The 27,466-nt window shown below is 59.9% G+C and overlaps 2 protein-coding genes across 5 annotated transcripts in view; both read left to right on the top strand.

Annotated features, from left to right (window-relative positions):
* EXD3 (exonuclease 3'-5' domain containing 3) overlaps window positions 1-21,592 on the top strand; it is a 176,371-nt gene extending 154,779 nt beyond the window's left edge. For 2 of the 4 annotated variants that reach the window (XM_072352860.1, XM_072352859.1), the window contains exons 21-22: window positions 14,129-14,222; window positions 19,620-21,134. In XM_072352860.1, coding sequence (XP_072208961.1) covers window positions 14,129-14,222; window positions 19,620-19,930 — 405 coding nt within the window. In that variant the 3' untranslated portion in view covers window positions 19,931-21,134. Of the gene's footprint in view, window positions 1-14,128; window positions 14,223-19,619; window positions 21,135-21,223 lie in introns of those variants that run through there. The other 2 variants (XR_011905549.1, XR_011905548.1) reach the window with 2 other exon arrangements.
* A 3,454-nt stretch (window positions 21,593-25,046) lies between these two features.
* NRARP (NOTCH regulated ankyrin repeat protein) lies at window positions 25,047-26,599 on the top strand. Its single transcript, XM_072353053.1, has one exon. The coding sequence runs from the start codon at window positions 25,215-25,217 to the stop codon at window positions 25,557-25,559; it is 345 nt and encodes a 114-aa protein (XP_072209154.1). The 5' UTR covers window positions 25,047-25,214; the 3' UTR covers window positions 25,560-26,599.
* The last annotated feature ends 867 nt before the right edge of the window (window positions 26,600-27,466 follow it).

Raw genomic sequence — 27,466 nt, 5'->3', positions numbered from 1 at the left:
CCAGGGATGTGAAAGCTCCATGAGTTGTTCTGCTGAAGCCTGCTCAAGGATTCAGTACTTGCTGTGAGCTCCTCCCAAGACCAGTTTCTCCAGCTGACAGAGGTCTCCAGCCCAAAATGGGGCAGATGATCACGTAAAGAAAGAAGGGAAACTCCTTTCCACTCCAGATCTCTGCTCTATTCTGTTATCTCAGCGTCAAGAGGCTGCAGTGACCTGCAGTGACCTGAGCTTCTGCCCTCCGCAGGTTTCCTTCAACTAACAGCCTGAGAAAGGAGGACATTGCTCCAACTGTTCTTATCCTCAAGCAGTGCCTGCCAGCATCCAAGGAAGGCGTAGCTGTGCTCATCTTGCTGGCCTGCAGCCTCTCTCACCCTGCTGATGGTTTTCCCGTGGGTCTCACAGGCTTGTGATGCTCTCCCAGCCCTGCTGAGCAGCTGCTGGGGTCAGGTGGGGTGAGCAGTGCGGTAGCTCCTAGGAGGGAATCTGAAGGGAAGTGGGGATTCTGGGCCATGCAGGTCGCACTGTGCTTTGCTCAGCAGCGCAGGACCCTGCAGGGTGCTCAGGGGAAGCCTGGAGCAGCCATGGTGGCAGCAGTGGTCAGAAGGGCTCTGCCAGCCGCGCATCCCCTCCCTTGGGGTCAGCCCAGGCAGCGTGCCCAGATGAAGCAGGGCTCTCTGCAGTGAACCCATACCCACAGCCCTTCAGTCCCACAATGGGGGGGACAGGCAAGGGGTTCCCAGGGGCATCCGCTGCCCTTTCTCGCAAAGCCCCATCCCCCTCGTAGCACTGGTGGGGGCTCAGCCCTCAGCACCAAGAGGACGGCTGGCTCACAACCCTGCTAAGTGCTTGTTGGGTTGTTTTTTTTCCACTCCTGGGAACCAACCCTCAGCTTTTGTTGGTGAACAGACTGTAGCTTTCATGTGAAAAGGTTAGTACAGTATGTTAGTTCCTAATGAGGGGATAATAGTCTGATTCTCACACCCCGGGGACTGCGAGGTGACAGCAGCACGGGAGAAGGGCATTTAACACCTTCATCCTGGGAACCTTTTCCCTCCCCAGCTGGTATCCCCCTTCCTTGCCCAGAGAGGGGAGGAGGAGCGCATCGCATCGCAGCGCCTTTATCCCCACGCTGTGCTCCAGCGGCGGCACACGCTTCCTTCCGGAGGGGGCAGCCTGGGAAACAACTGGCCAACAGGTCAGGATTCGACCCACACCACCAGCTGCTGGTGTCACAGTGCTCCTCACTCCCCAGTCAGCAGCACCCCCGGGAAGCAGGAAGGCTGCAGGATGTGCCCCGTGCACTGCGATCCCTGTGGCCATCACCTCCTGCTGTGTTCTGGGACTGTTGGAACAGCTCAAGATGTATTTGGTGGAGCTGGGGATGGGGATGGATGCGTCCTGCACAGTCCACTGTGGTGCAGCCTGGTTCCCTGGCTGAGAGCATTTAAGGCCACTGCTGACCTGGGCTGACAGTTCCCTGCAGGGCAGGGAGCAGCACTGGTGCTTTCCAAGTGAAGGGGCTTGAGATGGATAACCCCCAGCTGCTGTGTTTATCCAGTTAGTGTAACTCAGGCTGCCCGCACAGGGCGTTGGAATGTCCTCAGAGCAGGAGAGACCAGTTCTGCCAAATTCCACCCCCACGAGATGCCAAATGACAGTGTCCCCAGCCGGGCTGTCCCTGCGATCCCAGCCGTGCAGGACGCGCCGCTTTCCCACTATCCAGCAATTTCAGAAATTGCAGGTTTTCGTGGTAACCTTTTCTTGTGTGTCAAAAGAGCGTCAGCGAGCAGCGCACCTTGTGGCATCAGTAAGCAGCAGTGGAGCTGCAGCTCATGCACAGCACTGCTCTGTCATGCTGACCCGACTGCAGGCCTGGTGCACAAAAGCCACCTTGCTGCATCATGCAGCAGCTCAGGAGGGTTTCCCTGGCTTGGCCGATGCTGAGGATGCATGTGGGAAACCATGAGCTCCTGAGGCTCCAAGAAGACTAAGTGTGGTTTGTGGCTTCAGCCTCGTGTCAGGTGGGGTGAGTCCTTGTAGGTCCCAGTTCTCACTTTGAACGAGCTTCTTTCTGAAACTCTTTTTGGGGCATCCTCTCAGAGAAGTCCTGCAAGAGCTGCTGATGCCCCTTTAGCTAAGATGCACATCTTCATTCCCAAAGGCGGTGCTCCCCCTGAGGCCCTCTGTGTTGCAAGTGTTGCCAGAGTCTGTCTGCAGCCATTGGATCACATCACTCAAACCAGCCTGCTTCTCACCGGATCCCCTTTTAATTCCACTTTTGTCCCACCAAAGGCTTCTCTGCAGGTTTGCAGCCCCTGTGGCAGCACATCCCATGCACTGTATGTGGTCTGTGCATGCAAACAAGGTGCTGAGGGATTTTTGCAGCTGATAACTCTGAGTCTGTGTCTGATAAAGTGCAGAGGGCTGGGTGCTGCCGGAAGGGCCCCTGTGGTGCTCACCTGGCATCAGGCATCACAGTGCTGAGTATTGCGGGGACCTGCAGAGGGGTGGATCAAACCCTGTGCCCCTCTGCTCACTCGCCGTGGTTGAGGAGTCTTGGCACTCCCTGCAGTGCTTGGCTTTGTTTCTCTGCTCTTTTGTGCTGTTTTGTTTGTTCTTCACTCTTTGAAATAGCACGATGCCAGCTCTGGCCTTGCCTGGTTTTACGGTAGCCCCGCTTGAAGGGTTCCCATGTCTCAGCTCACATCAGCTCAGATGCAGCTGGTGGCAGTGAGGCAGATTCACAGCCCTTCAGCAGTGGGCAATCTGAGGGTCTTAGAGGCCGTGCTCAGGGCAGCCCTGAGCCTGGCTCTGCGTTGCACCCGGGGCAGCCACGCACTCAGAACATGGTCTGTGCAGTTTGTGCTGCCCCACATCCCGATGCAGCCCCGACCCGCAGCTCCATGCAGTGCAGGCAGGTCTCCCACCCTGCGTGTGCCTTTGCATTGCTGCAGGCTGAGGGGCGTCTTTCTGGGTCACACTGTGCGAGGCCGTTCACAGCAGAGATGTTTTCCAGCTGAGATCGCCTGGGCCTGAGAAGCAGACATTCCCTTGCTTGAGTGTGCTGAAATGTTTAATTAGAGTTTAACAGCAGCCTGGGAAAAAGGTGTCTTGTCATATTTCTGGGCTGCGTTTTGTTTTTTAACTGCTCGCCCTCTACACGCACAGCCGAGGGAGACCCGCGGCACAATAAGTCCTTTATGTGCCTCTCCCCACAGCTCGCCCCGACCCTGAACTTTCCCATCAGCTGCTGGCACTGTGCCCTCGCTCATGTGCCCGGGAGGGAGCCAGCACGGGGATGGGAGCACGGAGCGGCCGCAGCTCCTGCAGCCTCACCCTGCAGCCCAGCTTCCATCCGGGTGTTTTGGTGCTGGAGGAGGCCGTGCGCCTCCAGCTGTGCTTGGGCAGGCAGATGAGCCCGTGGTTTCCTGCTCTGGAGCATCCGGTGTGTGGGCAAGTTGGTGGCTGTGGGGACACCAGGCTGTGGCCGTGCATGTGGTGGAACATGGGGCTCCGCAGGCGGAGCGACGGCACCTGGGGATGCGGTGCTGGTTATTGAGCAATCTGCATCTGAGTGGCGCTGAGAGCAGCTCAGATAGATGTGAGGTTTCGTGTGTGAGCACAGCCCACGGGGGGGGACAGCCCCACCGGGAGGAACGGAGCCCAGCCCTGCCCGGAGCCAGCAAGGCCACAGTGCTGCTCCCACCCCCAGCCCAGCATCGTCCTGGCCACAGCCACCCTGCCACCATCCCACCGGAGCCGGGAGGAGCGCAGGGAATAGGCACACACCTCCCTTCCCCAGCAGAAGCTCCCGGCAGCACTTTCCATCCACGGGTGTTATTTGTTTTGGAGAGGTGAAATTCGGTCCCTCTGCAAAGTGTTTGTCAGGAATCCCACCCAGAACCACTGGTCCTGCAAGGAGTGGGATCTGTACTGAGAACGACTTTATCCCCTACTAGTGAGGCTGATTTTGAGCTAACAGAGTAAATGCAGTCCAGAGTGTGGGACCCTCCACGAGGATGGGGACAAGTCCTGACTCACAGCAGGGAAGATTCAGGTTAGTTCTTGAGCTGAAGAGGATGGGCATCTCCATCAACAGAGGTTGTTAGAAACGATGGAGGCAGAGGAGTAGTTCTGATTCTCCTCTGGTGACATGGTGGCCCTCCACATTGGGGACACACAAACAGCTGCTGCATTGCAGGGCTGTATCCGGGCTGGGACCACAGGGAGGAGCCCTGGGCAGAGAGCAGCCCTGACGCCATGAGGGTCCGGCTGGGGTGCTGATGGGCAGGATGGGGCCGGTGCTGCTGGACCCACGTGATCAGGCTGATGCTGCAGGGTCATTGGGGCTGGGACAAGACGTGCAGTCACCAGAGATGAGAAGAGGGCAGCCTGGATAAAACAGGATGTAAAACCTGTCTTGGAGAACCCATTTCTTTCCCCTGAGCTCCTGGCTGATGGAAGGTTCTGGCTCAGGAAACAGAAAGGCACAAAGGGAGACCTGGAGGACAATAGGGTGACAAATGGCGACCTTGGGAGAAGTGGATCCACTTGGCCAGCCCAGGTCTCTGCTCAGGGCTCTGAAAGATTACGTGAGAGATAGCGCGTTCCTGCTTCACAATATCTGTAATGGCAACAATCGCGTTTGCAAAGGCAAATATTTGCTCCTTCTTCCCACCTGCTGACCCAGGAAAGCCGCCCATTGTGGCAGGCTGCGTACAGGATGGGGTCATGGTTTCATTTTCCAGGTGCCGAGCAGCTCCAGCTCCACAGGCTGCCACCATCCTCACCCGTGGGTGACAGTCGAGGGGACGTCTGGCTGTGTTGGTGGCTGCACACATCTGACAGCCCTCAGCACCACCAGTGGTCACGGTGGGACCAGGGGTGCACAACAGCAGCAAACAGCCCCATGCTGAGCTGTCAGATGGTTCGCAGAGCTGAGAGTCGGAATAGAAACCTCCTCCTTCAGAGGGAGGCCTGCGTGAGGTCATTTCCCCTCCATCCCAGCATCGCTCCTTCCCTTTCTGTTCTGCAAAATGTCAGATCTGCTTTCATCTGTTTGCTTTTCCTCTGACCATTTCCCTCCCTCATGTGGGTATGCTTTACGCCGCGCTGCCGGGACCCGCCGTGCTCTGCAGGGCTGGAGCTGGTTGTCGGGGCTCTTCATGCAGCCCAGCAGAGCCCTGCGGCTCAAACTGGGCACTGGTCATATGTTTTTCCCTGTGATGGTGGTCAAACAGTGGAGCAGGATCCTGTGAGAGGCGGTCGGTGCCTCAGGCCTGTCAGTGTTCAAGATCCATTTGGATGATGCCCTGAACAAGGTGCTTTACCGTCTGGATTGCACGGAGGGGGTCAGAAGGTGGGCTGGGAGGTCCCTTTCAACTGGAGTGAGCTGTTCTGTTCTATTCCATTCTATTTGGGTCTTAAAGAAAAGAGAAGGGGACGGGATGGGCTGGTCCACAGCCCCACGCGGCTCCGGGCTGCCCCAGCAGAGCCGGGCAGGGTTTGTGCCTTGCCTGGACGTTGGAGTGGGAACACACCGAATGAGAGCAGTGCCTCCACCGGGCTGCTGGCAGCTGCCCAAGGGGCCCCACAGTGTTACGAATGCGGTATCTCTGCCTTAGGATCTCTATTTCCTTACTGAACTGCAGGCTGGCGTTGCCTGTCGGGTGTCCCCGGCTCGTCTGGACGCACGTCCTGGGCACTGAGAGAACTCCGCAGCTGAGCTGTGCAGGTTCCTGACCCAGCTGCGGGCTCCGGTTCAGCACAGGGACCCGAAGCGGCTGCAGACGGTGCCTGGGGCTCACACGCAGAGCCCCCCCTGCCAGCCGCAGATTGTCCTGTGCTGCTCCCTGCCAGAGCTGGGGAATCCGGGGCCCCACGCGCTGCTCGCTGAGGGGAGCGGGCTGGGAAGGCCGGGCGGCGTGCTGGGAACCCAGCTGCAGCCTGAGAGGGCTGGCGAGTGTGTCAAAGCAGAAAAATGTGCTGGGAACGGCTTTGCCCTTGCTCTCTTTGGCTCCTCCTGCACACGCCAGGCAAGGCCAAGTCCTGGGGCAGGCAGGGAGAGCGCTGCCAGAGCGTGGGGGGGATGCCGGGGTGCCGGAACGGCTTGGCACGTGGAGGTGCAAAGTGTGGGACCGCATTCAGCAGCCCTGCACCGCGCTGGGGCTGCTTTACCTGCCTTGCTGCGTGTGCCAGGCCGGTAGTGAGGACGGGTGTCTGGGAGGGACAGATGGACAGGCTGCCCTGATGTGCCCGCATCGCTCCTCTGCAGCCCTGCAGGTTTTAAGCCACTCATCCCTGCTCACTCTCCGCTGTGGGATGTGGGGAGCAGGGAGGGAGCTGTGCCCATGCTCCTGACCCACAGGGCTGTGGCGGTGCCAAGGCTGTGCTGCCACCAACGGCTTTCCCTCTCCTGGAGGCACCCTGAGACCCACATTTGGGGGTCAGACCTGCTCAGGGCTAATCCCACGCTCAGGGCTAACGGCTGCCTGGGCGCTGATCCCAGCCGAGTTACAAGTGGGTGCTGAGCTCCAGCCGGAGGAACTGAGCTGCCTGCTGCCCCGTGGGGCTGCCTGGGCACTGCGGGAAGGGCATGGGGGGGTGGGCAGCATGGGGGGGTGGGCAACATAGGGGGGTGGGCAGTCCGGCTCTGCTGCGGGGCTGTTTTGCAGGCTGTGAGCGCAGGGTTGGCCTTCCCGTCCCCTCCTTCAGCCGTTCCCAGCCTATTCTACCTTATGTGTAGGAACTGGTTTTTCTTCCTGGGCTATTGTTTCCGCTGGATGGGTTCGATCGCTCCAGGCCTTGCTCAGATTTCCTTTCTCACGCTTTTTTTTTTTTTTTTTTTTTTTTTAATTCCCGTTTTCTGCTGCAGCTTCTGGTCTCGCCCCAATTAAAGGAGCAGGCGCTGCTGCCGGCCGGGGGACCGAGAGGACTCAGCTGTCCTGGTGCCCATCTCAGAGGCTCCGGGCTGTGCTCTGGTGCTGCCTGTGATGTTGTCGCTCTGATAATGGTGTTCCTGCATCTGGGAGAGCAAAATCCCAGCTTGGGTCCCTGCCCAGCACTGCTGCAAGCCAAGCAAGCGCCTTGAGCTTTCGATGCTTCCATTTTGCTGCAGCCCTATCAACTAAATCTATTTTGTTGTTTTTTAAACCAAATCCCGCAGATCCAACAGCAGGGTGCTCGGGGTGGCTGCTGTCTCACCCTGCCCGGCTCCTCACCGTGGTGCTGCCACCACTTTTGTGTCCTCTCCTCTTCCCGGCCCAAACTCACCCTGCTGCCTTCCAACCACAGGGGCCGGGGGTGAATCCTGGTCCTCCTGAGTTTGTTTGTGGCATAAGGTTGGGGCCAAGGTTGAAAGGGGACCCGTGCATCCCACTGCCGGCAGTGCTGGTGGCATGCTGGGTGTTGGGTGGTTGGAAGCGATGAGGAGCAGGACATCCAGGATCCCCTGCCCTGCACACCACAGGCGGGGATGCCTGGGTGCCTCGGAAGATGCTGCCCTCTCGCAGGAGGTCTGGCAGGCTGACAAGGAAGCCAGGTATCGAGCTGATGCTATCTGGCTCCAGCTGGGGAGGCAGCGCGTCCCCCGGGGGCCTCCAGATTGCAACACAGGCAGGCTTTGGTTCCCAGATAAAAATAGAAGCTGAAACGTGAGCCCGGCTTCCCTGGCCACTGCTATCGCCACCCAGCTCAGCCTCTGCTCATGTGCCCCTGCCTGGGGCTCCACAGGAGGCTGGGGTGCCAAGGACATGGGCTGGCTGCAATGCATATGGAGCAGTTGGCACAAGGCTGCTCGCTGCTCTGGGGAAAATCAGAGCCCCTCCAGGGCATGGATGGTCGCTGGGAAAACTCGGTGGGCTCAGTGCTGGGCAAGGGGAGAAACCCTCTGGCATATGTTACACAGCTGGCCCCGTGACCCCAACTGTCCAGTGGGACAGCTGCCAGAGGAAGTCAGGGGAAGCCAGAATAAGGGTAGCATTTGGCTTAGTACACTGTGAACGTAATTTCCTGATGCTTTCCTAGCACCTGCAGGAGAGAACAGAGCCCCAAGGGTAGTTTCACATGCAACTGTGTGACCCCACCACAGGAGGAGAGTGCAGAGACAGAGGACAGAGCGCGGGCTCTGCTTACAGCAACATGTGGCACCTGAATCAGGCAGAAAACAGCTTCCAGTAGGGCCGGTGCACATTTTGGGGATGCCCAGCAGTGCTGTGTGGGACTGCTAGTGACCAGAGGGGAGGATTTCCCTGTACAAAGAAGAGCTGGACAAGTTATCCCTGTGTCTGCCACGGTGCAGAGGGATGGGATGTGATGTGATGTGATGGGATGGGGTGGGATGGGATGGGATGGGATGGGATGGGATGGGATGGGATGGGATGGGATGGGATGGGATGGGATGGCTCAGGACCAGCCCCGCACAGGAGGTGTGTTCCTTGGAGCCGATGGCTGCAGGATGCACATATGCACACCCAGAAGGGTTTCACCCGTGCTCAGAGGTGTATATAAAGCAGGGAGGTTGATTTATGCAGGCAAAAAGCAGAGTGTCGGCATAGGGCTGGAGGAGCAGAGGCAGAGGCGGTCAGGCAAGGGGAGGGAAGGGGCCAGCCCTGGAGCTCCTGGCATGGAGCTCACCCCGGAATAAAGGCACTGGGGATGCCGAGCAACCTCATTATAAGATTATAAGGCGGTTATTATTGTTCTGGCTTTGTTATTAAACTTCTTGTAACCCCAAGGATCCTGTCCCAGAGCAGCACCCCATTGTGCTGGGAGCTGCACAAACAGGGCTTGCTGCTACAGTTAAGGTTGGGTCAAGGGTGCTGCTGCAGACTGAGTCTTTCAGAGGGGCTCAGCCCCCACATCTGCAGCTTGCAGCCCAGCTCTGCTAGTCCGGAGGAGAAGCCAAGCAAGTGAGGCTGAGACATGGCTGTAGGAGATGGAGGGATGTGGGGGGGGTGCATGTGAGCAGTGGGAGTGGGGGGTTGAGCATCTTACTTTTTTTCCCCTGGGAAATTCAGCTTTGCATGTGGGTTTAGGTGCAATGTCAGGTGAGATTCTCATCACTGAAAAGGCCTTGAGGTGCAGAAAAGGGCTTTTGGTGTCACTGACGATTAAGTCGCCCTCAGTGCAGCCAACTACCCCAGGCAGCACGACGGCACGGCAGCGGGATGGGGTTTGTGGTTAGGGACCTGCTGCTGTGAGCACGTGTGTGTGGAGAGGAGTGAGCACAGTCAGTAGTCAGCTGCTGCGGCTGCAATGGCACAGAATGGCATGGCATGGCACAGCACAGCATGGCATGGCACAGCGTGGCACTAAATGGCACAGCACAGGATGGCATGGCACAACACAGCACAGCACGGCTCTACATGGCGCTAAATGGCACAGCTGCCACCACCAGGAAGGCAGCCCCACAGGAGGTCTCCCGGTGGAGCAGGCACCCACCTGCTGGGATCCCGGGAGGAGCACGTGCTTATGTGGAGGAATGAGTGAGCGTGCACAGGGAGATGTGAAGGACGTGATGGCCTGGGAGCTCAGGGCAGAGCTGGAAGACAAACCCCAGCCCCAGCCCTGCTGGATGCTGAGCTCACTCTGGCAGCCTTCCCAAGCCACCTGGGGACTTGTGTGCACTACCCTTCCCCTCTCCTTCCCCAGAGCAGCCGTGTGCCGGCACGTGGCAGCTGAGAGTTGGTTGCCCCAAAGAGGGAGACTGAAGAGAGGCCTGGAGCCAGAGCGCTGCCCGCCGGGGTTGCAGCAGCCCTGGCCACTTTCTGCTCCCCGGGGCTGACCTCTGCTGGCACTATCTCCCCAATCTTGTCAGCTCCACTAATCTGCCCGTTTTCGTGCCCGTGGTTCTTGTTTCGTGCTCCCAGACAAATGAGGCCCTTCTAGCTGTCAGGTGAGCCTTTCCCAGGGCTTATGCAAATGATACTAATTAAAGGCATTCTTATCTGTTCAATTTCCCACACCTTTTGCCTCCGAGGGGGATAGAAAACTTCATGTTTTAACTCTGTATTTCGTGGCAATCGGAAGGACTGCCTAGGGAAAGCGTTGGGAAATGCAGCAGGTCACTCCTGATGAGAAGAACTGGCTTATGCGAGTGTTGAAACACTTCATTATGCATGAGAAACCTTCCAGAAACAGATGACTAATAGCAAAGCGGGAGCAGAGAAAGCAGTGGGAACGCCATACCAGGCTGGCATGGGATCCCATGTCATCTTACCAGCTTAGCAGGGTTGGGCTAGGTCAGCACTTGCCTAAGAGACCTCTCAGAGTACCTGGCTGGTGATGAGGGAAGTGATGTTAATGAGTCAATAAACAGAGCCCTTCCCTCTTTGTGAACCAGAATGCCCCTGCGTGATCCCAGGAACCCACCGGCACCACATTATGGGCTTCTTGTGGCCATACACACACCAGTGCCCCTTGCACAGCCAGGACCAGCAGACTGTGCTCAGATTGCCATCCCATGTGGCCACCTTCACCCACTTTCCCAGCATGGCTTCTGCGGGAAGCCAAGGCAAGGTGTCAGACCACATGCAGCAAGGCAGGAGCAGCAGCAGGTACTGATGATATGACAGCGGATAAAACAAGCTCTTGGCTCTTCAGGGAAGGGGAGCAGCCAGCCCACTGCCCTCTGATCTCCCTTGGACGTGTGGCTGTCCCAGGGGCTGTGCCTGGAGGTGGCCTTTGTACCCACAGGGTCTACACTTTGTGGGGCTCAGAGTTGCTGTAGGGTAGAGGGGAATCCAGACCTATGTTTGATAGAGAAGGAGAAGAGCATTTGAAGGTCAAAGCTGTAACTGCAGCAAGAAGGAGCTAGAGAGTTGGGAATAATATGAGGAAATACACACGTGGAGGCAGCAGGTGAGCATGAGGCATCAAACCCTGACTTGCGATTGGAATTTGCCAGCGGTGGTTACCTGATTTTCTTGTCACTGACATCCCCACAGTCCCCCTCCCTTCCAGGTCCTCTGTGCTTTGGGGTCCCACAGAGGCAGGCCTGTCTGTGCAATGGGCCAGCAATGAGGGCAACCTGTGCTGGGCCTGGGCGCCCTGCATCGCAGTGTGGTGAGCGTTCCGGCCTCAGTATGTCCCCGAAAGAAACTCTGGGATGCTCAAGAGCTGTGGTTTCACAACCAGGATGAGAGCTGCAACCTCCATCCGGAGGAGTGGCCCTTTCACCACATGATATCCATCTTGGAGAGAGGGAAAGAAAGGAAGACGGTAGGCGGTGAGTAGGAAAGAGATGTCACTGCAGGTGGCAGTTGTGTGGCCCTGTGATACGGCGAGCGGAAGACACCCAGGGAATTGTCCTGACATGAGCTGCCCTGAGCTGCCCCACAGAGTTCACTCCAGGCAACACCGATGTTGTCCTTTACAGCCAGTGTTGGTACACTGAGGATTTCCTAAGCCAGAAGCTCTCCAGGCAGAGAGTTACATATCACCAGCACAACCAGTGCCAAGGGCCTTCAGCACTGGTGAGTGATGCTGGCCTGGTGTCGTGTGTTGGCGGAGTGAATGGGAGAAGCCCGTTCTGCTGGACACCATTATGGGCCAACTCCTGTACCACCAAAGTGACTCCGGAGCACTTAGAGGGTGCAGCTTTCTGGGGTATCAGAGGAAGGAGCAGGACTGGCCCCTCTCCAGCCGGCACCGCTGACCTTCCAGGTGCCCGGGACCAGCCTCTGAGCCTCCGCCTGGGCTGAGGGCAGCTCCCAGGGCCCTTCTAAAGACCCAGAAAGTTTGGCTCCTGACGCCTGTTGAACCTGGGACAGTGTGGGGTGCTGAGATGGCCGGGAGCTCCGGGCTGGTGCATCCAGTCCCTCGAGTCCTGGGAGGTTTGTGCGTCACTGCGGCGCAGTTCCCCCCACGGGGCTGGGAGAGGCAGGGATCACTGTCCGAAACAAAGGAGCCACCGGCCGGCCCAGCATTGCAAAAGGCATCTGGGGGCCTTGTGCTCCTTGTGCTGTGCAGGCAGAGCTGGGCCAGCTCAGATTGCTGGAGCTGGGGATGTCCCAGCTCGGTGCCGGCTGTGCTGACTCACTGAGCTGTCACAGTCTGGGGCTTCTGTCCCCTTCTGATGAGTCTCTTGGTGGCACTGCAGAACACCTGGGAGCAGTCTCTGTGTGTGCAGCGGGTGCTGGGCAGTGGGACAGCAGCTGCTGGTTCCTGCACTGCGGTGCAGAACTGGTGGGCAGAGGGGAGCAGAAAGCAACAGAAAGGGACGGTAACGGGGACAGCAGGTTAGGCTGGCACGGACCAAACTCAGACCTTGCCCTTGACACTGACATGGTGAGCGGAGACCAAGAGAGCACAGAGATCTCAGCCTTCCCTGCCCACCCAAAGAGCCGCCGCTCAGCACATCGGGCACGGCGATGGGAGCCGCTCGCCTGGCTGTGCCCGGCCGGCAGCCAGCAGCACCGGTGCCCATTGCCTGCACGTGTGCCACGCCGGGCGCTCATTGCCGGCCCCGCTCACGCTGCCCGCGCCGGGGCTGATTCACACGGGGCGCTGGAAGCCGGGCTGCCGTGGGAAAGCGCACCCGCCATGGCTCCCGAGCGCTGGGATTGCTTCAGCGGGGGTGCAGCCAAGATCCGTTTCACAGCGGGCAGAGCAGATCTCGGCTGGGATTTACCAGTGACTAAGCGTGTGCTGGCAAAGGGCTGCCCTAGCGTGAGAAAGCACGAGCTGCTCCTCCTCCGAGGTGTGCTTGCGGGCCGCGCCGGGACGCACGGCCCCGGGCACCTGCGGGGACAGACCCCATCTGTGGCACGGAGCGCGGGGCTGCGGGAGCCCGTGGGGAGCTGCCCCGTCCCGCCCCGCGGCTCCGCAGCAGAGACTCTCCCCTGTCCCCCCGTGCAGCCAGTCGTACAAAAACTGCTCCCGGCCCCGGGATGCGGGAGAGGAGCATCCAGAGCATCCAGCCCGAGGCCGGCGCTGCCCCCCCTGCCTTCCTGAGGTGGCAGGCTGCCCTGCTCGCCTCGTTTCTTCTGTCTTGTTCTGGCAGGGCGTTACGAGAAAACATGAATTGCAATTTTTATTACAGCTAATTGCTGCTGCTAAGTGGCTTATCTGGCTCCGGAGTGTGCTTGGGAGCTGAGGATGGGGAAGGCCCAGGGGCTCTGGAGGTGGCGGGGGCACAGAACCTCCCAGCAGTGTTTGGGAGCCCCAGGCAATAGGATACGCATGGCCACGGTGTATGTGGCCCCAGGGGCTGCATCGTCCCTAGTCACAGCAGTGCTGGATTTCAGCAAGGCAGAGGAATTGTCTGGAGGTTACCCCGCATGAAGGAGGGCAGAGCAGGGCACGGAGCGGGTGGGAACTGTGGCCAGAATGCCCCAGAGTGAGGGTTGCAGGTTGAATGGGAGAGCCTGGGGGGCTGAGCGAGGCCCTGTGCTGCCCTCCATCCCACAGGGCAAGGAGGCGAAGCTGCCGTGGACGTGCCGAGGATGTGGCTGGGGCTCACGGCTGTGGTGGCACAGCTCTGCCCGCCTCAGCCTCTGCCTTCAGGAACTGTAGCTTGGTGTCTTCTGGGGATCCAGTGGAGCTTTTGCAGACGTTGTGAGGCTGCGGATGGAAATTGCTCCTCCTGCTGTGGGGCAGAGCTCGTTTTCAAACAAATGGTCCTTGCTGAAGCTGCTGTGTGGGAAGAAGGGCCATCTTTGCACCTTGCCGTGACCCCGGTGCCGTTCCAGCTGCAAACACGCTGAGGGCCTTCATTGGTGCCCGCTTGGGCAGTGGAAACCTTTCTGGTTTCAACAGGCTTTGGAGCAAACCCCCAGGCAGGAAACTTGTTCTGGTTGGTGAAGTTGTGCACCTGTCTCACTGCTTTCCTTCCATGCAGTCTGCCTAAAGTGCTCCGCAAGCAAAAACAGCCCCTCAAAGCAAATAGTGAACAAAAGGCGTTGTGGCACATCCTGGCAATCAACCTGCTGCTTTCCAGCACCTTACAGTGCTCCAGGGAGGGCGAGGGGAGGCTGAGCGTGCCTGGCTGCTGGCAGCGCCCTGAGCTCAGTGGGACATGCCTCGGTGTCCCCATGTGCGCAGTTGGGAAGGCCAGGGATGGGGCTGGTGCTCGAGGTTGCAAACATCCCAAGCACCATCTCACAACCTCCCCCCACTCTTTTCCCAGGTGTGCAACTGTGACAAATACCTGAAAGTCCCGAAGGAGAGGATGAGGCAGCTGGTGGAGGGCAGCAGGCTCTCACTGCGGGACGGCAGCACAGGTGAGAGGGCACAGGAGGGAGGGCGGGCAGAGATGTGTGTCCCACTGCTGCCCCGGGGCTGCGTGCACAGAATCTCTCCCTGATGAGGAATGGAGACCCTCAGCACCAGGCTGCAGCTGGGTGCAGACCTGCTGAGCCTTGCCAAGACACCCCCGCCCATTGCACTCGTGCTCGTCCCAGCGCAGCCCTTTCCCCCAGACCTCGGTTTGCCCATCTGCCCGAGCAGGGCAGTGCAAGGCACGAGCTGCTGTGTGCTCCTGGCCAGCTGTGGCTTTGCTGGGAGCCACGTGTGTGGCTCATGGGACAGTGAATGTGGTGACTTTTCCCATGGTGCCGGCAGCCTGGGAGCACTGTGCTTCCGAAAGGCCAGGGCATCCTCCTGGTGGTTTCTCTGGTGAGGGCACTCGCTGTTTGTGTGTACCCAGGGACCAGCCCAGCCTGTTCCACCAGTTCTGGAGTATGGGAAATAGCAATGCTGTGGTTTGCATTCAGCCGCGTGAGCAGTTTCCCCTTCCCCCATCAGGAGAGGTGATGGAGCTGTGGGGGCTCACATGGCACCACCACTTCTTTACACGGCCCCTCTGGGGACCCTCAGCTGCTGCAGCCTTCACACCCTCCTGTGCAATGGGAAACAGCCCCACAACCGCTTCCCCTGTTGCAGAGGGATGGGGTCAGCGGGGAAGGACACAAGGCTGCAGGAGCCCCACACAGACCACGGCCATGCCAGGGAGCATCCCTCACTGCAGGGCAGCCAGCAGCAAACACCTCAGCAGGATCGGTGTTCTGCTGCCACAGAGACATGAAAGAAAAGCTGACTTGTGCCAGCTGGGCTCTGCCTGTGCTGCGAATCCCAAGGAGCTGCCAGAGGGTCCCTCGTGACCCCGTGCTCAGCCACGCTTGGATTTCTGACCCTATTTAGAGTTCTCTGGGTGTTGCTGGGATTGACAGCATCTGTGTGAGCCGAAGCAGGATGGGCAGAGGGGAGCAGTTCTGCCCCACACACAGCATGGGGGTTCAGCGCCCCGCTGCTCACCCAGGTGGGCAGTTCATCAGCTCAGATTTATCCCTGGGACCATGGGCAGATGCTTGCCCAGCACCCAGCCTTGGCGAGAAGCCTCGCACCGAGCTTGCAGGGAATGTTTTCCCTGACACAGCTGCATTTTCCTTGCAAGAGGCTCTGATGGAAGTGCTGAAAGTCACTTCAAGCCCAGGCAGCTTTGCCTCATGATGTCTTTGTCCCAGTGGGGTGCTCAGAGCAGCTTTCCTGGTGGGCTGTTTGCCCAGTTCAGGCTGGGGACAGAGCAGTGGGAGGCGGCACTGCTGTGGGTCCCCACATGGCACAGGCAAGGTGCAAAGTGGTTGGAGGCCGTCGGCAGCGTGCAGGCTCCTGATGACCCAGGTGGATGGGTTGTGTCACAGGCTCTTGTCTGGCCAAGGGAAGCTTCTTGCTTAGTCAGTGTGGTAAAACCAGCTGGCATTGTGCCCTGGTGCTTGTGGATGCTCTGCCAATGCAGGCAGGCAAAGTTTCAGGACAGCAGCGAGTGGGCAGGGAGCACAGCAGTTCCCAGGCATGGCAATGGGGTCCAGAGCCTTTTCCTCAGCCAGGGGCTCTGCTCCACAGCAGGACCCCTCGTGTCCAAAACCTTGAGGATGGGTGCATGTTTTTCCTACCCTGCTTCAATGATCTGCGGTATGTGGCTTTGCTCTGGGCATCAGACCAGTCTGACTGGCACATGGGAAGGGCGCTCGGTCCCTGAGCCATCCCACAACTGCTCTCACAGCCGTGGAGCATCCTGGGCCTCCTCCCCACCTCAGCTGGAACACAGCCCCAGCGAGCAGGGCAGCCAACAGCCCTGCACATGTTGGGCTGCTCTGCAGGCAGGGAAGAGGACTGGTCCTGTATCAGACCTCGAGAGGCTGCGCTCATAGAGCTGGGGTGCAGCCCCTTCAGCCCCAAACCAAGCAGCTATCCCACAGGGTGGAGTGGGGTTGCTGGGGTGTCCATATGGGGCATGGGATGGGACTGAGGAGCTCCTGCTCAGGACCGGGGGCAGGCATTGAGGCAGGAGCAAACATGGAGACCACATGAAGCTTTGCTCCTGCTTGGCTGCCAACTTTGGGTGCAGAACCTGCGATCTTTGCTCTCACGGCAGCACAGCGATTGGAGCTGCTGAAGGTGCCCCTTTGCCTTGAGCTCCTCCACCCAGCACCACCCTGGGAACGTCTCAAGAACGTGGCCAGGCCGCAGCAGCCCAGGTTGCACAATCACAAGTCCTTTGTCCTTGGCTTATCTGACTTAGAGAGGAGGAAAAGATAACCAGGCATCTTCAGCACCCTGCAATCCAGTGTTTCTCAGGCTCGTAACTCCTCTTATCAAGTTCAATCTTTCACCACGCTGAGGTTTCCCATGCACCTTTGTACTCCAAGAATGCTCCCAGGTCTGCTTTCAGACTTGTGCAAAGTCTTTACGATGCGCGCTTTCTCCAAAACACCCAATCCTTAATTGCCTAATTATGGACGAGTCTCCCGTGTGCGCGATGACAGCTGGGTGCGGCTGCGGGGCTGTGGGAAGGGCTCGGCTTGCACAAGGGCTGCCAAAGCCCGGAGCCTCTGGGGCCAGGCAGGAGAACACAGCATGGATGGGCTTGGGGGGCACAGGGAGACTGGGCTGGAAGCGGGGCCTGGGGGCAGGATGTGCTGTGGGAACAAAGAGCAGCACAAAGGGACGTCGGGGTTACTCACCCATGTCCTGGCACTGAACCTCCAGCGTGCCCAGAGTGGGGGAGGGGTTGTTCGGCCTGAGAAAGGGAAATAGGAACACGGTCAGTCCTGGCTCCCCCGACCGTCCTGTGCCCCATCCCACAGTGGGGGCTTCCGGAACCGTTCCGCCGACCCAGGGCTCTGCAGAATAAATCGGGTGTGGGGTCTGCAGCTCACCAGTGCTGCTCTCCTTCACCATGCACTCTGAGTAGCCCTGCAGTGCTGGGGGCTGCTGCTGGGGGTGCACATCCCCTGCCCAGTTCCTGTCCAGAATCTCACGGCTGAAGCTCCTGGCCACGCTTCTCCTGGGGTCCCCGGGACAAGACTGCAGCAACCCCATGCTGCAGCACCTGAGCAGGGGGTCCCTGCATGGTGTCCCCTCCTCGGAGCTGCTGGCTCTGCATCCCCTGTGGTGATGGTGCCATCAGAATCTCAGAACCACAGAACATCCCGAGCTGGAACCGACCCTCAGGGATCACTGAGCCCAACCCGGCCCCGCACAGCAGCACCCAACCCCCAGCCCTACAGCTGAGTGTGTCCCAGCTCCAGCAGCTCAGGGCCGTGACTGCTGCCCTGGGAGCTGTGCTGTGCCCAGCCCCGGCCCCGTTGCTCTGTGAGCCCTGCACAGCCCGCCTGGTTCCATCGTCCCTGTGTGACCCAGGCAAGAGTGAGAGAGGTGAGCGAGAGGCCAAAGGGCTTTTTATTTTCATGATGTTTTATAATGGGATTATTAGTTCCCAAGAGGTGTTTCGAATTGATTCGGTAAGGAATTGCTTTCATTTCTCCTCTGCGGAGCTGCGGTGGGAATGCAGCCTTTGGTGCAAAGCATCACAGACCTCCTGAGACTGCAGATCTCAAAACCACGGTGTGCCAGAAAGCCTCACCCCCACCCCACCCCCCGCACTGTGTGCCGCATCCTGGTGTGCCCAGCGCCCGTGGGGCTGTCACAGGGTGCCCACACTGCAGCAAATTGACAAGGGGAGAAAAGTTCCCTCTTTCCCAAAGTTTTTTCCCCCAGGAAAGCCATTTCTGTTCTGGGGCTCTGACCTTTTCCCAGCGTGGCTTTCCCCGCTGATAGCGCCCAGCGGCACCCTGCGCCCATCTTCAAAAGCCCCGCAAAGAATTTGGTGGGAGGGGGAGGGGGGTTTTACAATCTCCCATTCAAAAATGGTTACTTTGAAGTGATGTAGCATTTTCAACCCTTTGAAGCGCCACAATTAGGGAGGGGGCTGGTGCAGGCCAAAGGCATAACACTGGGTGACTGTCACTGCCTTTCTCTCCCCAGGCTTTTAAGAGATGAACTTTTCCTCCCTGCCTGCCTCTTTCTCACGAGACACTGACCAGGGGGATGGGGTCGGGGTGGTTGGGAGTCAGAGGTGTGTCAGGGAAGGAGGGGGGATCCTGTTTGGCAAGAGCCAGGTGGGCACCTGGGTGGGTGGATGGAGTGTGCCCAAAGGGAGAGCGAATGGCTGGGGTTATGGGGTTGTGAGTGCCCTGCTGTGGGGTTGGGATGCTGAGGGGCTGAGGTATTGCAGGGTTTGGGATGCTGCAGAGGCTGAGATGCTGGAGGGGCTTTTAGGGGGTTTCACGGTGAGTGTCCTTGCTGTCATTGTGGTGATGGCTGAATCCATCCTGCTGGGGTCCTGAGAGCAGGCACTATGAATAGAAAAGTTGGGAAAGGGTGTATTTTTGTCTGAGTGTTATGAGCTGAGACTGAAGGAAAGCAAGTGCCTGGGGTGAGGCAGGCAGCCCAGTCTGTGTGCTCGGAGCTGCAGCACAGAGCCCATCCCTGTGCACCAGGCTGGGGGCTGCCTGATGCCAGGTGAGGGTTGGGGCTGGGGTTGGGGTTAGGATTAGTCCACCCACTGGTGGATTCTCCTGCAGAAACTCCCAGAATCTGAGCCTCAGAGACAGAACACAGAGCAGCCCTCAGCCTTGCTTTGCCCCACTGCAATTCCCGGTGTGCCGATGCAGGGACCAGCCGGTCCGGAGCGTTGGTGCCCCCTCCGGCACTGTTGAGTCCCAACAAAGCTCCCTCTGATCCTCGCCAGGGGCAGGTTGGAAGCCCCAGAGATGCTGCCGGAGAGCCGCAAGATGCCTTTTGTCGCCTTAATTGACGCTGGGCAGGATGAGTCCCCCCCCTGCCGAAATGAGTCATCCCGTAGCAGGGAGCGCAGCCCGCCCCGCGGCCCGGCTGCCAGGCGTCCTGATGGATGACAGTCAGCTCGGCCCTCGCTTCCGCTGCCCGGATCCAACAAGCCGCTGTTTCCCCGCCGCGGGGACGCGAGCAGCGAGAGCCCGCACCGAGCTGCCAAAAATGCCGTGGGATTTGAGGTGCTTTGGTTGCGATGGCAGCGATCCGCTGGCCCGGCGGAGACACGGCCGGGTCGTGCAGGGACAGCGCGTTGGGCGCGTCCCGCAGTGCCCCGCAGTGCCCCGCAGTCCCCGCAGTGCCCCGCAGTCCCCGCAGTGCCCCGCAGTCCCCGCAGTGCCCCGCAGTACCCCGCAGTCCCCGCAGTGCCCCGGCACTCACCTCCCAGATGCTCCTCCCGCAGGTGCAGCCGGGCAAGGTGGGCTGTTCCCATGGCTGAGCGCGCTGCTGGCTGACTGTTTCTCTGCTGTTTCTCGTCCCTGCAGGCTGCCCGACATCGTACGAGAAGCCTGGCCGGACCTGCGGCGCCGCTCAGCCCACCGGCAGCACACCGGGAGAGCGGCTGGAGAGCACGGGGCCGTGCGGGGCAGACGTGGGGCTGGTGGGGGGCACAGCCCTGCAGGTGGCTGCCATCCCCCCCGGGGTGCTGGACAAAGCCGAGCTCACTGACTTCTACTGCTGCACCCGCTGCGGGAAGGTGTTCTGGGAAGGGTCTCATTTTGGACGTGTGGTCTCGCAGTTTCGGGACATTCTTGTTACCGTGGGGGATGAGCAGCGTGTCTACGAGCTGAACTGAGGGCAGCACGGGGAGTGGGATGGCTCGGCAGCAGGATGGGGACTGCAGGATGCACTCCCCTGTGAGCTTGGGCAGGTCTGTGGGGAGTGGGCTTGGGTTTGTGGTGTGAGGCTGGAAAGTGGGCTCGTGTTCTGGGGTCTGCGGGGTGGGGGGCTCTCACATTTGCGCTGATGTGGTGACGGTTGGCAACGTGGCCTCCATGGGAGCATTAAATCAGAGGCACCTGGGGAACGGATCTGTTGCTTTATTTCTGCCCTTCCCCAGGCTGGGCATGGCAAGAGGATGGCAGAGCTCTCCAAAATGCCACCAGGTGCTGCTGACCCCATGGCGCCCATCGGGGCCCAGCACGCTCACCCTGGTGAGGTGTGTCCCTGTCCAGCAAAGCCTCTCTGCTCCCCATGGGAGGGTCACTGAAGGAGGTTTCTGCTCTGTGCCCACTTCCAGCTGCTGCCCCCAAGACCAAGAAAGCACCTCCAGCGCTCAGTGTGCTCTGTGGGTACAGGGCACGTGTCTGGGTGATGCTACCCTCTGTCCCACAGCTCTGGGCCCTGCTGGCTGCTGCATCCCGGATGGGCTGAAAGCACTCCACCCTGTAACAGAGGAGCATTTGCAGAATTCCTGCCCTAATCCCAGTTAACTGCCAGGCACTGATGTTATTGCTAACAGGGCCCGAGGGGCTCTTGGCTTAAGTGTGTCATTTACAGGCCAGCAAAACGCCTGCCCGGGCAGCTTATGCTGCAGTGTTGATGCACTCTCCCTCTCCAAAAGCTCATGGCCGTGCAGTGCTGAGGGCTCCTTCCCCTCAGGGATATCACACCCAATGCTTCTCACCCCCCACCCCCGGTGGGCCCTGTGTCAGAAGGGCACCGAGGTGGCTCCCCACAGCCTCACACACCGTGCTCCCTTCCTCTCCTCCATGCTGTCAATGCAGGTGCCCATCAGCCCTCCCCAGCAGTCCCTGCTTTGCACCGTCGTGATGAAGATGTGCCCGGCAGGCTGGCTGCTGGTGCTGCCACACAGGACAGTCCCCACACGGGCCGTGTCACCCCAAGCCATGTGATGCGCTGGGGATTACCCCTCCTAATGGGATGAAGATGCCTTCTGATCTTCCCTCAGCCATCATCGTTTTTCTATCGATTCTTACAGCTTCCCACTCCGTTGTCTGCATTTTTTATTTCCTTTCTCTGCATAACCTCAAGGAATTGTGTTTCATTTCCTGGTTTTCCAGCCCCTTGTCTAGCACTCTTGCACTCTGTCTAGGTGCTAACGCGTTTTTCTTAATTCTCTCTTCAGCTGGAATCGGAATTTCCTCTTCTCTTTTACCCCAAGGTCCCTTTTGCAGCAGTTGTGGCACAGCAGCCGGCAGGACGCCGCTCCGCCAGGTTGGGCACCACGGGCTGAGCACAGGCAGCGCTGCAGCACTGAGTTTGCCCGTGGGCAGTGCGAGGGCGCAGCAGGATGTGACCCCCAGGTGCTGAGCTGGATGGGCGCGGGGTGCTGCCCGCTGTGCCCTGGAGCAGAGGACGTGGAGGTGCGGTGAGGTCGTCCCCAGCAGGGCCAGCATCAAACTGCTGAGCCGGGCCGGCCTTGAGCAGCATCCAGGAAGCAATAAATCGTCCGGTTTTCAATGGTGGAGATGGATCAAAGAGAATGAAGCTGGCTTTTTAATCAGCCTGCAATATTGTTTCCCTATCTGGCTTCTTTGGAAATAAATAAATAAATAAATAAATAAGCAAACCTACCCCACTGCCTGCGCCGTAGTAATGTTTAACGTTTATGGGGGCACTAAGGGGCCCTTTGTGCTTTTATGGGGCTGTTTGATAGTGTGTTTGTCCCTGGGGTGCCACATGAGTGCAGTGCTCTGCCTCTGCCTGCTGCTGGGGGATGCTGCAGTAGGACAGTGACGGAGGAGAAGGAAAGCAGCAGCCAGTGGGGGCTGCAGGGAGGGGAAGGGAACGGATCCAGTCACTCCAGTCTCACAACTTGGCTTCACCTTTGGACCCTGAGCTGAGAGCTCAGGAAGGGATGGGGGTAAGGTGAGGGAGAAGGGTCTGGGTTGGATGAAAGCAGTGCAAAACAAGCCGTTTCCTGGGTGGGATGCAGCAGGGCCCGGGGACATCCTGCTCACCCCGCACCTGCTGCAGCAGGAGCACAGCACCTCCGGCTCCCCACACACTGTGTGCTTCACTGTGCAGCTCTGGGGCGGCTCCGGGGTGCCCTGCAGAGCCCTGAGAACTCGCACACCACGTCGGATATCAGGCAGTTCCTCTCCTCGCCTTGTGTATTTCTTGCACATCCTTCGCGGTTTGATGGGGACAAGGTGTTTGGCACCGAGGCCAGCTTTAGTTTACAAATGAATCTATCAACATTGTTCCTCATCAGGCAGGAATGTGCTTCCCTCCCTTCTCCCCCACCTTATCCCCATCCCCTTCCGAGCAAACTTCCTTCCTTGTGCAATCCGGATCGGAAGCCGTGCCGCATACTTGACCGGCTCAAGGAAAGCGGCTCCGCTCCCCGTGCCTTTGTGGCTCACACGGGGCCGGCAGGCGCAGGATCCGTCCGGGGGCCGAGGCTCCCCGCACGCTACGGACGCTCCACGTGAGCTCCCTGTTGCTCGGATGCCGTTTCCAAACAATCTGACAAGTTTCTGGGCACGGGCCCAGCCCGAGGTTGGCTGTGAGCTGCAGGCCTCGTGCTGCCCCGCAGTGCCCCGTGGGCAGCAGGGAGGTGTCGGTGCCGCACGAGGGGACATTGGTGCCCAGAGGATGCCTGCTCGCTGGGACCGCTCTTTTCCCACCGGCCTGCCAACACCTGGGCACGACTGCCAGGCCAACGCGTCCATCCTCTCAGTCACTCCTCACTGCGCGTCCTGCAGAGGGTCACGGCCGCATCCCCCGGAGCCCAGCCCAACACACGTGGCCCCAAACCGAGCTCCGCAGCCGGAGAACCCCGCACGCAGCCCGGGACTGAAGCCGCCAGCGGTTCTCCATCAAACCCAGCGGCTGTCCGCCCGGACGGCGTTTCCCGCTGTCACACACGGGCCGAGCGCTGCAAACCGGGCCGGTACCGAGAGGGTGAACGGCGGGACGCGCTCGGCCCGCTCGTTTCGTGTCCTGCGCTGCGCCCGCCGCCACGAGGCCCCTCCGCCGTCACTGCCCCCCCGCCGCCCCCCGGGACGGGAACGCCCCCCGGCCCGCTTCGAGCCGCGGCCGTTCCCGTCGGGAGCGCGCGTGCGCGCCCTCGTCCGGGTCCGTGCGCTGGGAAGAAAAGCCGCCGCCTTTCCCACGCTCTCCGACACATTTTAATGAATTAAATGGTGACACGCCCCCCTCGCCGCCCGCCCCGCTCCGTCCCCCGCCGCTCCCCGCGCGGAGCTCCCGGCGCTGCGGCCCGAGCGCTGCTGTGTCCGGACCGACCGCGGCCCGTTCTGCTCCCGGGGAGCGCTGCGGCGCGGACCGGCCCCGAGCCCCGCTAACAGCGCAGCGGAGCCGGCCCTGCCCGTCTGCGGTTCGCCCGTCCGTCCCGTCCCGTCCTCGCAGCGGCTCCGTTTAAAAACCGAAACACGAGTCGGGGCTGAAACTCGCGCCTTCAAAACTGACATTTCTTTATTTTTTTACATTTCTCTATTTTTCTGCCCCTCCGGCCCCGTTCCCACGAGGGGTCCCGCCCCCACCTGCCAGCGAGGGACATTTGCGTGGCTGGGTCGCTGCTGTCCCGGTCCGGCCCCAGCCAGAGGATGCGGGCAGCTCCCACTCTCCCACTCGCTGCTGGCGCCCCGCAGGATTCGGCCCTCCTGCCCCAAAGCGGCGCCCCGGGCCGTTCTGGAGCAGACGGGCCGAGTGGGGCCCCGCAGCGAGCAGCGAGCTGCTCCTGCTTGTGGTGGGGAGGGGCCCCGTGGGGTGAGGACGGACTGGAAGTGTGGGCACAGTGCGCCGGGTGCCACGTCCCAGCGTTGCGGGGGACGGCCCAGGGAACATCCCAGGTCACTCCAACTCGGTGCCCCAACGGGAGTGCAGTGGGATGAAGATGGGATGGAAATGGAAGTGGGAGAGGGACTGAGTTGGGGATGATGTGGGGACGTGGTGGGGATTGGGAAGCGGATGGCATAGGAACGGAGATGGGATGAGATTGGGAATGAGGATTTGGTTGAGATAGGAATGGAATAGGGATAGAGATGGGGTGCGTGGGGATGTGCATGGAGATGGACCGGGATGAGAAGGACAGAGAATGGATGGGGACTGCGGTGGGGCTCAGCCTTCCCCCACTATGGGGAAAAGCCACGGGAGCATCCAGCAGGGCAGCTCAGGCCCCGAGCTCGCAGTGATCCCACCCAGGGCCCGCTGCTCCGTGTCAGCAGAGCTCAGCGGCCAATCGGTGCCGTTCCATCCCCAGACCGACACGGCACACGGCCGGGGGCGGCTGTCCGAGGTGACAACTACGGGATACCGGCAGTAACCCCCGGTTTTACGGCCTCTCCTTCCCCTCCCCGCACACCACCCCGCTCGGGCCGGGGGGTCCCCGCTTCCCACGTCCCTCTGCCATTTGCTCTTCCCCGGACCAAACGGGGACGGGGGGGCCGCGGCACCTCGGCTTTCCCAGCACGTTCGGTCGCCGCGCGACTTTGGCTGCGCTGTTACCTCCCCCTCCGCCCCGCAGCGCGTCCTCCCCGGGACAGCCCTCCCAGCGCACGGACACCGAGTCCCGGGCTGAGCCGCCGTGCTGGGCCGTGCCGAATCGGGCCGTGCCGAGCCGAGCCGGGTGAAACACAGAGACGCTGGGCAGGGTCGAGCCGGGCGAAGTCCGGTAGCGTCGTGCAGGGCTACGCCGTGCCGAACCGAACCGAACCGAGCCGAGCCGAGCCGGCGAAGCCCGGCTGCCCCCAGCGCAGCCGTCTCGGGCCGTTCCGGGCCGGGCAGCCCCCGCCGCCCCCTCCTTCCGCAGCCGGGGGCGGAGTCCGGGCGCGCACACGGGGGCGGATCTTCCGTTCGCCCCGTCCACCGGGGGGCCGTTCCGATGGGCCCCCGGCGTCGCGCCCCGCCCCGCGGCGTCCGTCACGCCGTGCAATTGTTATGCAAATAAAAGCGGGGTAAAAGGCGCGCCGCGGGGCCGGCTCCGCTCCAGAGAGGCCCGGGCGCGGCGCGGCGGCGGAGCGCGGCGGAGGGGGCGGCGGGGAGCCGCTGTGCGCCCGCATCCCGCGTCCCGCAGCGCATGCCCGGCCGCGCGGGGTAGCGGCGGCGGGAGCGCCGTCCATGCGGGGCGAGAGGCGCAGCGGGGCCGCGGCAGCATGAGCCAGAGCGACGTGTCGCCGTGCGCGGCGCCGCCCAGCCAGCGCGTCTTCCAGGAGGCCGTTCGGCGCGGCAACACCAAGGAGCTGCAGTCGCTGCTGCAGAACATGACGAACTGCGAGTTCAACGTGAACTCCTTCGGGCCCGAGGGGCAGACGGCGCTGCACCAGTCCGTCATCGACGGCAACCTGGAGCTCGTCAAGCTGCTCGTCAAGTTCGGCGCCGACATCCGCCTGGCCAACCGCGACGGCTGGAGCGCGCTGCACATCGCCGCCTTCGGGGGCCACCAGGACATCGTGCTCTACCTGATCACCAAGGCCAAATACTCCGCCGGCGCGCGGTGATGCGGGGCCGCCCCCACCCCGACACCCCCCCCCCGCGACGCGTCGAAGCCGCTCGGACCGCGCGCTCCGTGGTTCCGCCCCGCCGAGACGCCCCGCCGCTCACCCGCTTCCGAGCTCGTTGTTTGGTCCGGTTTGGTTTTTCCTTCCGAGGGTTGTTTTCCTACTGTAATTTTTTTTTTCCGTCTACCTCGGCTGCACTCACAGTATTCACGGTTTCAGTTCGGCGTCTGCTCAGATGCTTTAAAACTCTCCCACCTCCCGATGATATTTAATCCTCCCCCCCGACCCCTCACCCGTCCCTCGGTTTTAAAGCACTCTGCGGCAGAACGAGTTCATTTCAACACTCCCACCCCCTCCCCGTCCCCGCGGGGCTGTGCGCCGTGCCCGGCGCTGGAGCAGTGCAGGTGTCCCGGCCCGGCGGCTCCCGGGCTGATCGATCTCCTCCTGCTCGGTTTGTGGGTTTACTTTTGTCCCTCCGTTGGATATGGTGCACGTGCCCTGCCTCCTGTTTTGTTGGTTTTTGGTTTTTTTTTCCCTCCCCTTTTTCCGTTGTTTTTTTTTTTGTTGTTCGTTTGTTTCTTTGGGGGTGTCTGAAGAAAGTCTGCATCCTCAGCCGCTCCTTGAATCCATTTAGCACAAGTGAGACCACAGGAAAAGACATTGAATCCTTCCTCCCGGCGTCGTGTGTGTGTGAGAGGGAAGGGGGGGGTCAGCAAATCCTGAACTGAGTTTTTAATTAAAAAAGATATATTAAAAAGGAAAAAAAAAAAGAATAGGTGAAATGAACTGTAGGAGGCAGAGGATTCGCTTTGCACAGAAGAGGGGCGCGAGCGCTCTCTGCTGCCTCGAGAGGTGCCTGAAAACTACTGAGCAATAGTTTGGGAACTTTGGTTGTCGTCCTTTTGGTGAAACTTGGATCACGCTTCTCAATGCGGAACGATCCCTTTGTGCGTAGAGCCCGCCCGCCTTTTAGATGGTGTGTATATATATAAATATATATATATGTGCCCGAACCGAGATATATATATTTATAAAGGAAAGGGAGGGGGAGGAGCGAGCCGCCCCGATCGCGTTTTGAAGTGACTGCACGTATAATGGCAATGCTGCTTTTATTGCTATGGCACAAAAGCGTCCATTTGGAAAATGCGGAACGTTTCAGAGCCCCCCCATCCCTCCCTCGTCCCTCTGCTGTCCGTCTGCACTAAAACGACCACTGCCGCCCCCCGACCGTTACGATTAAAGAGGAAAAAAAGGAAAAAAAAAAAAAGAAAAAAAAGAAAAAGAAACTAGTTACCTGCTGGTTTTGGGGCCGTGTTGAAACTATTTATCTTGTCTGTATGTCTGTGGGTGACGTTTGTGCCCCTGCTCCTGTCGGATGCTGGCGGTGAGCCCTTCAGATATGGGGGAAATACGCTTCTTTCCCCCCTTTTTATCCCCCAGTCTCACCATGAACACAGCTCGAGGCTGCCGCTGTTCTTTCCCGTTGCACTGAGCGTTCTGCTTTGCCTCGTGGTTCCACCTGCAGTCCGTGCGGTTGGAGGCGCAGCGCTGCAGCCCCGACGGGAGGCGGAGGAGCACCGATATCCTGCGGGTCTGCCGGCTCCGCTCCCCGGGGTGGGAACAGCACCTTCCCGGTGAGGTTGTGTTGTCGTTACCGGATGGTTGCACATCTTCTTCTTTTATCTTGTTTTCTTTTTTTTTCTTTTTTTTTTTTTTTTTTTCCTCAATGGATTTGCCACGGTGGAAATGTCATAACATTTATGGCATGGTATTAAAGGAGGAAAGTGTACTTTAAAGCCAAGTTCTAGATGGATTTTTAAAGAGAAATCTTGGTTATAAACCCGGTCTAAAGGGAGCTCTGTCCAGTGTTGTAAAGACAACGTGATGTAACCCATATTTATATTTTT

This window comes from Excalfactoria chinensis, chromosome 18, assembly GCF_039878825.1.
Source record: "Excalfactoria chinensis isolate bCotChi1 chromosome 18, bCotChi1.hap2, whole genome shotgun sequence".
NCBI classification, from domain to species: domain Eukaryota; kingdom Metazoa; phylum Chordata; class Aves; order Galliformes; family Phasianidae; genus Excalfactoria; species Excalfactoria chinensis.
The sequence above is the reverse complement of the archived record's forward strand: the minus strand, read 5'-3'. Positions and strand labels throughout refer to the sequence as shown.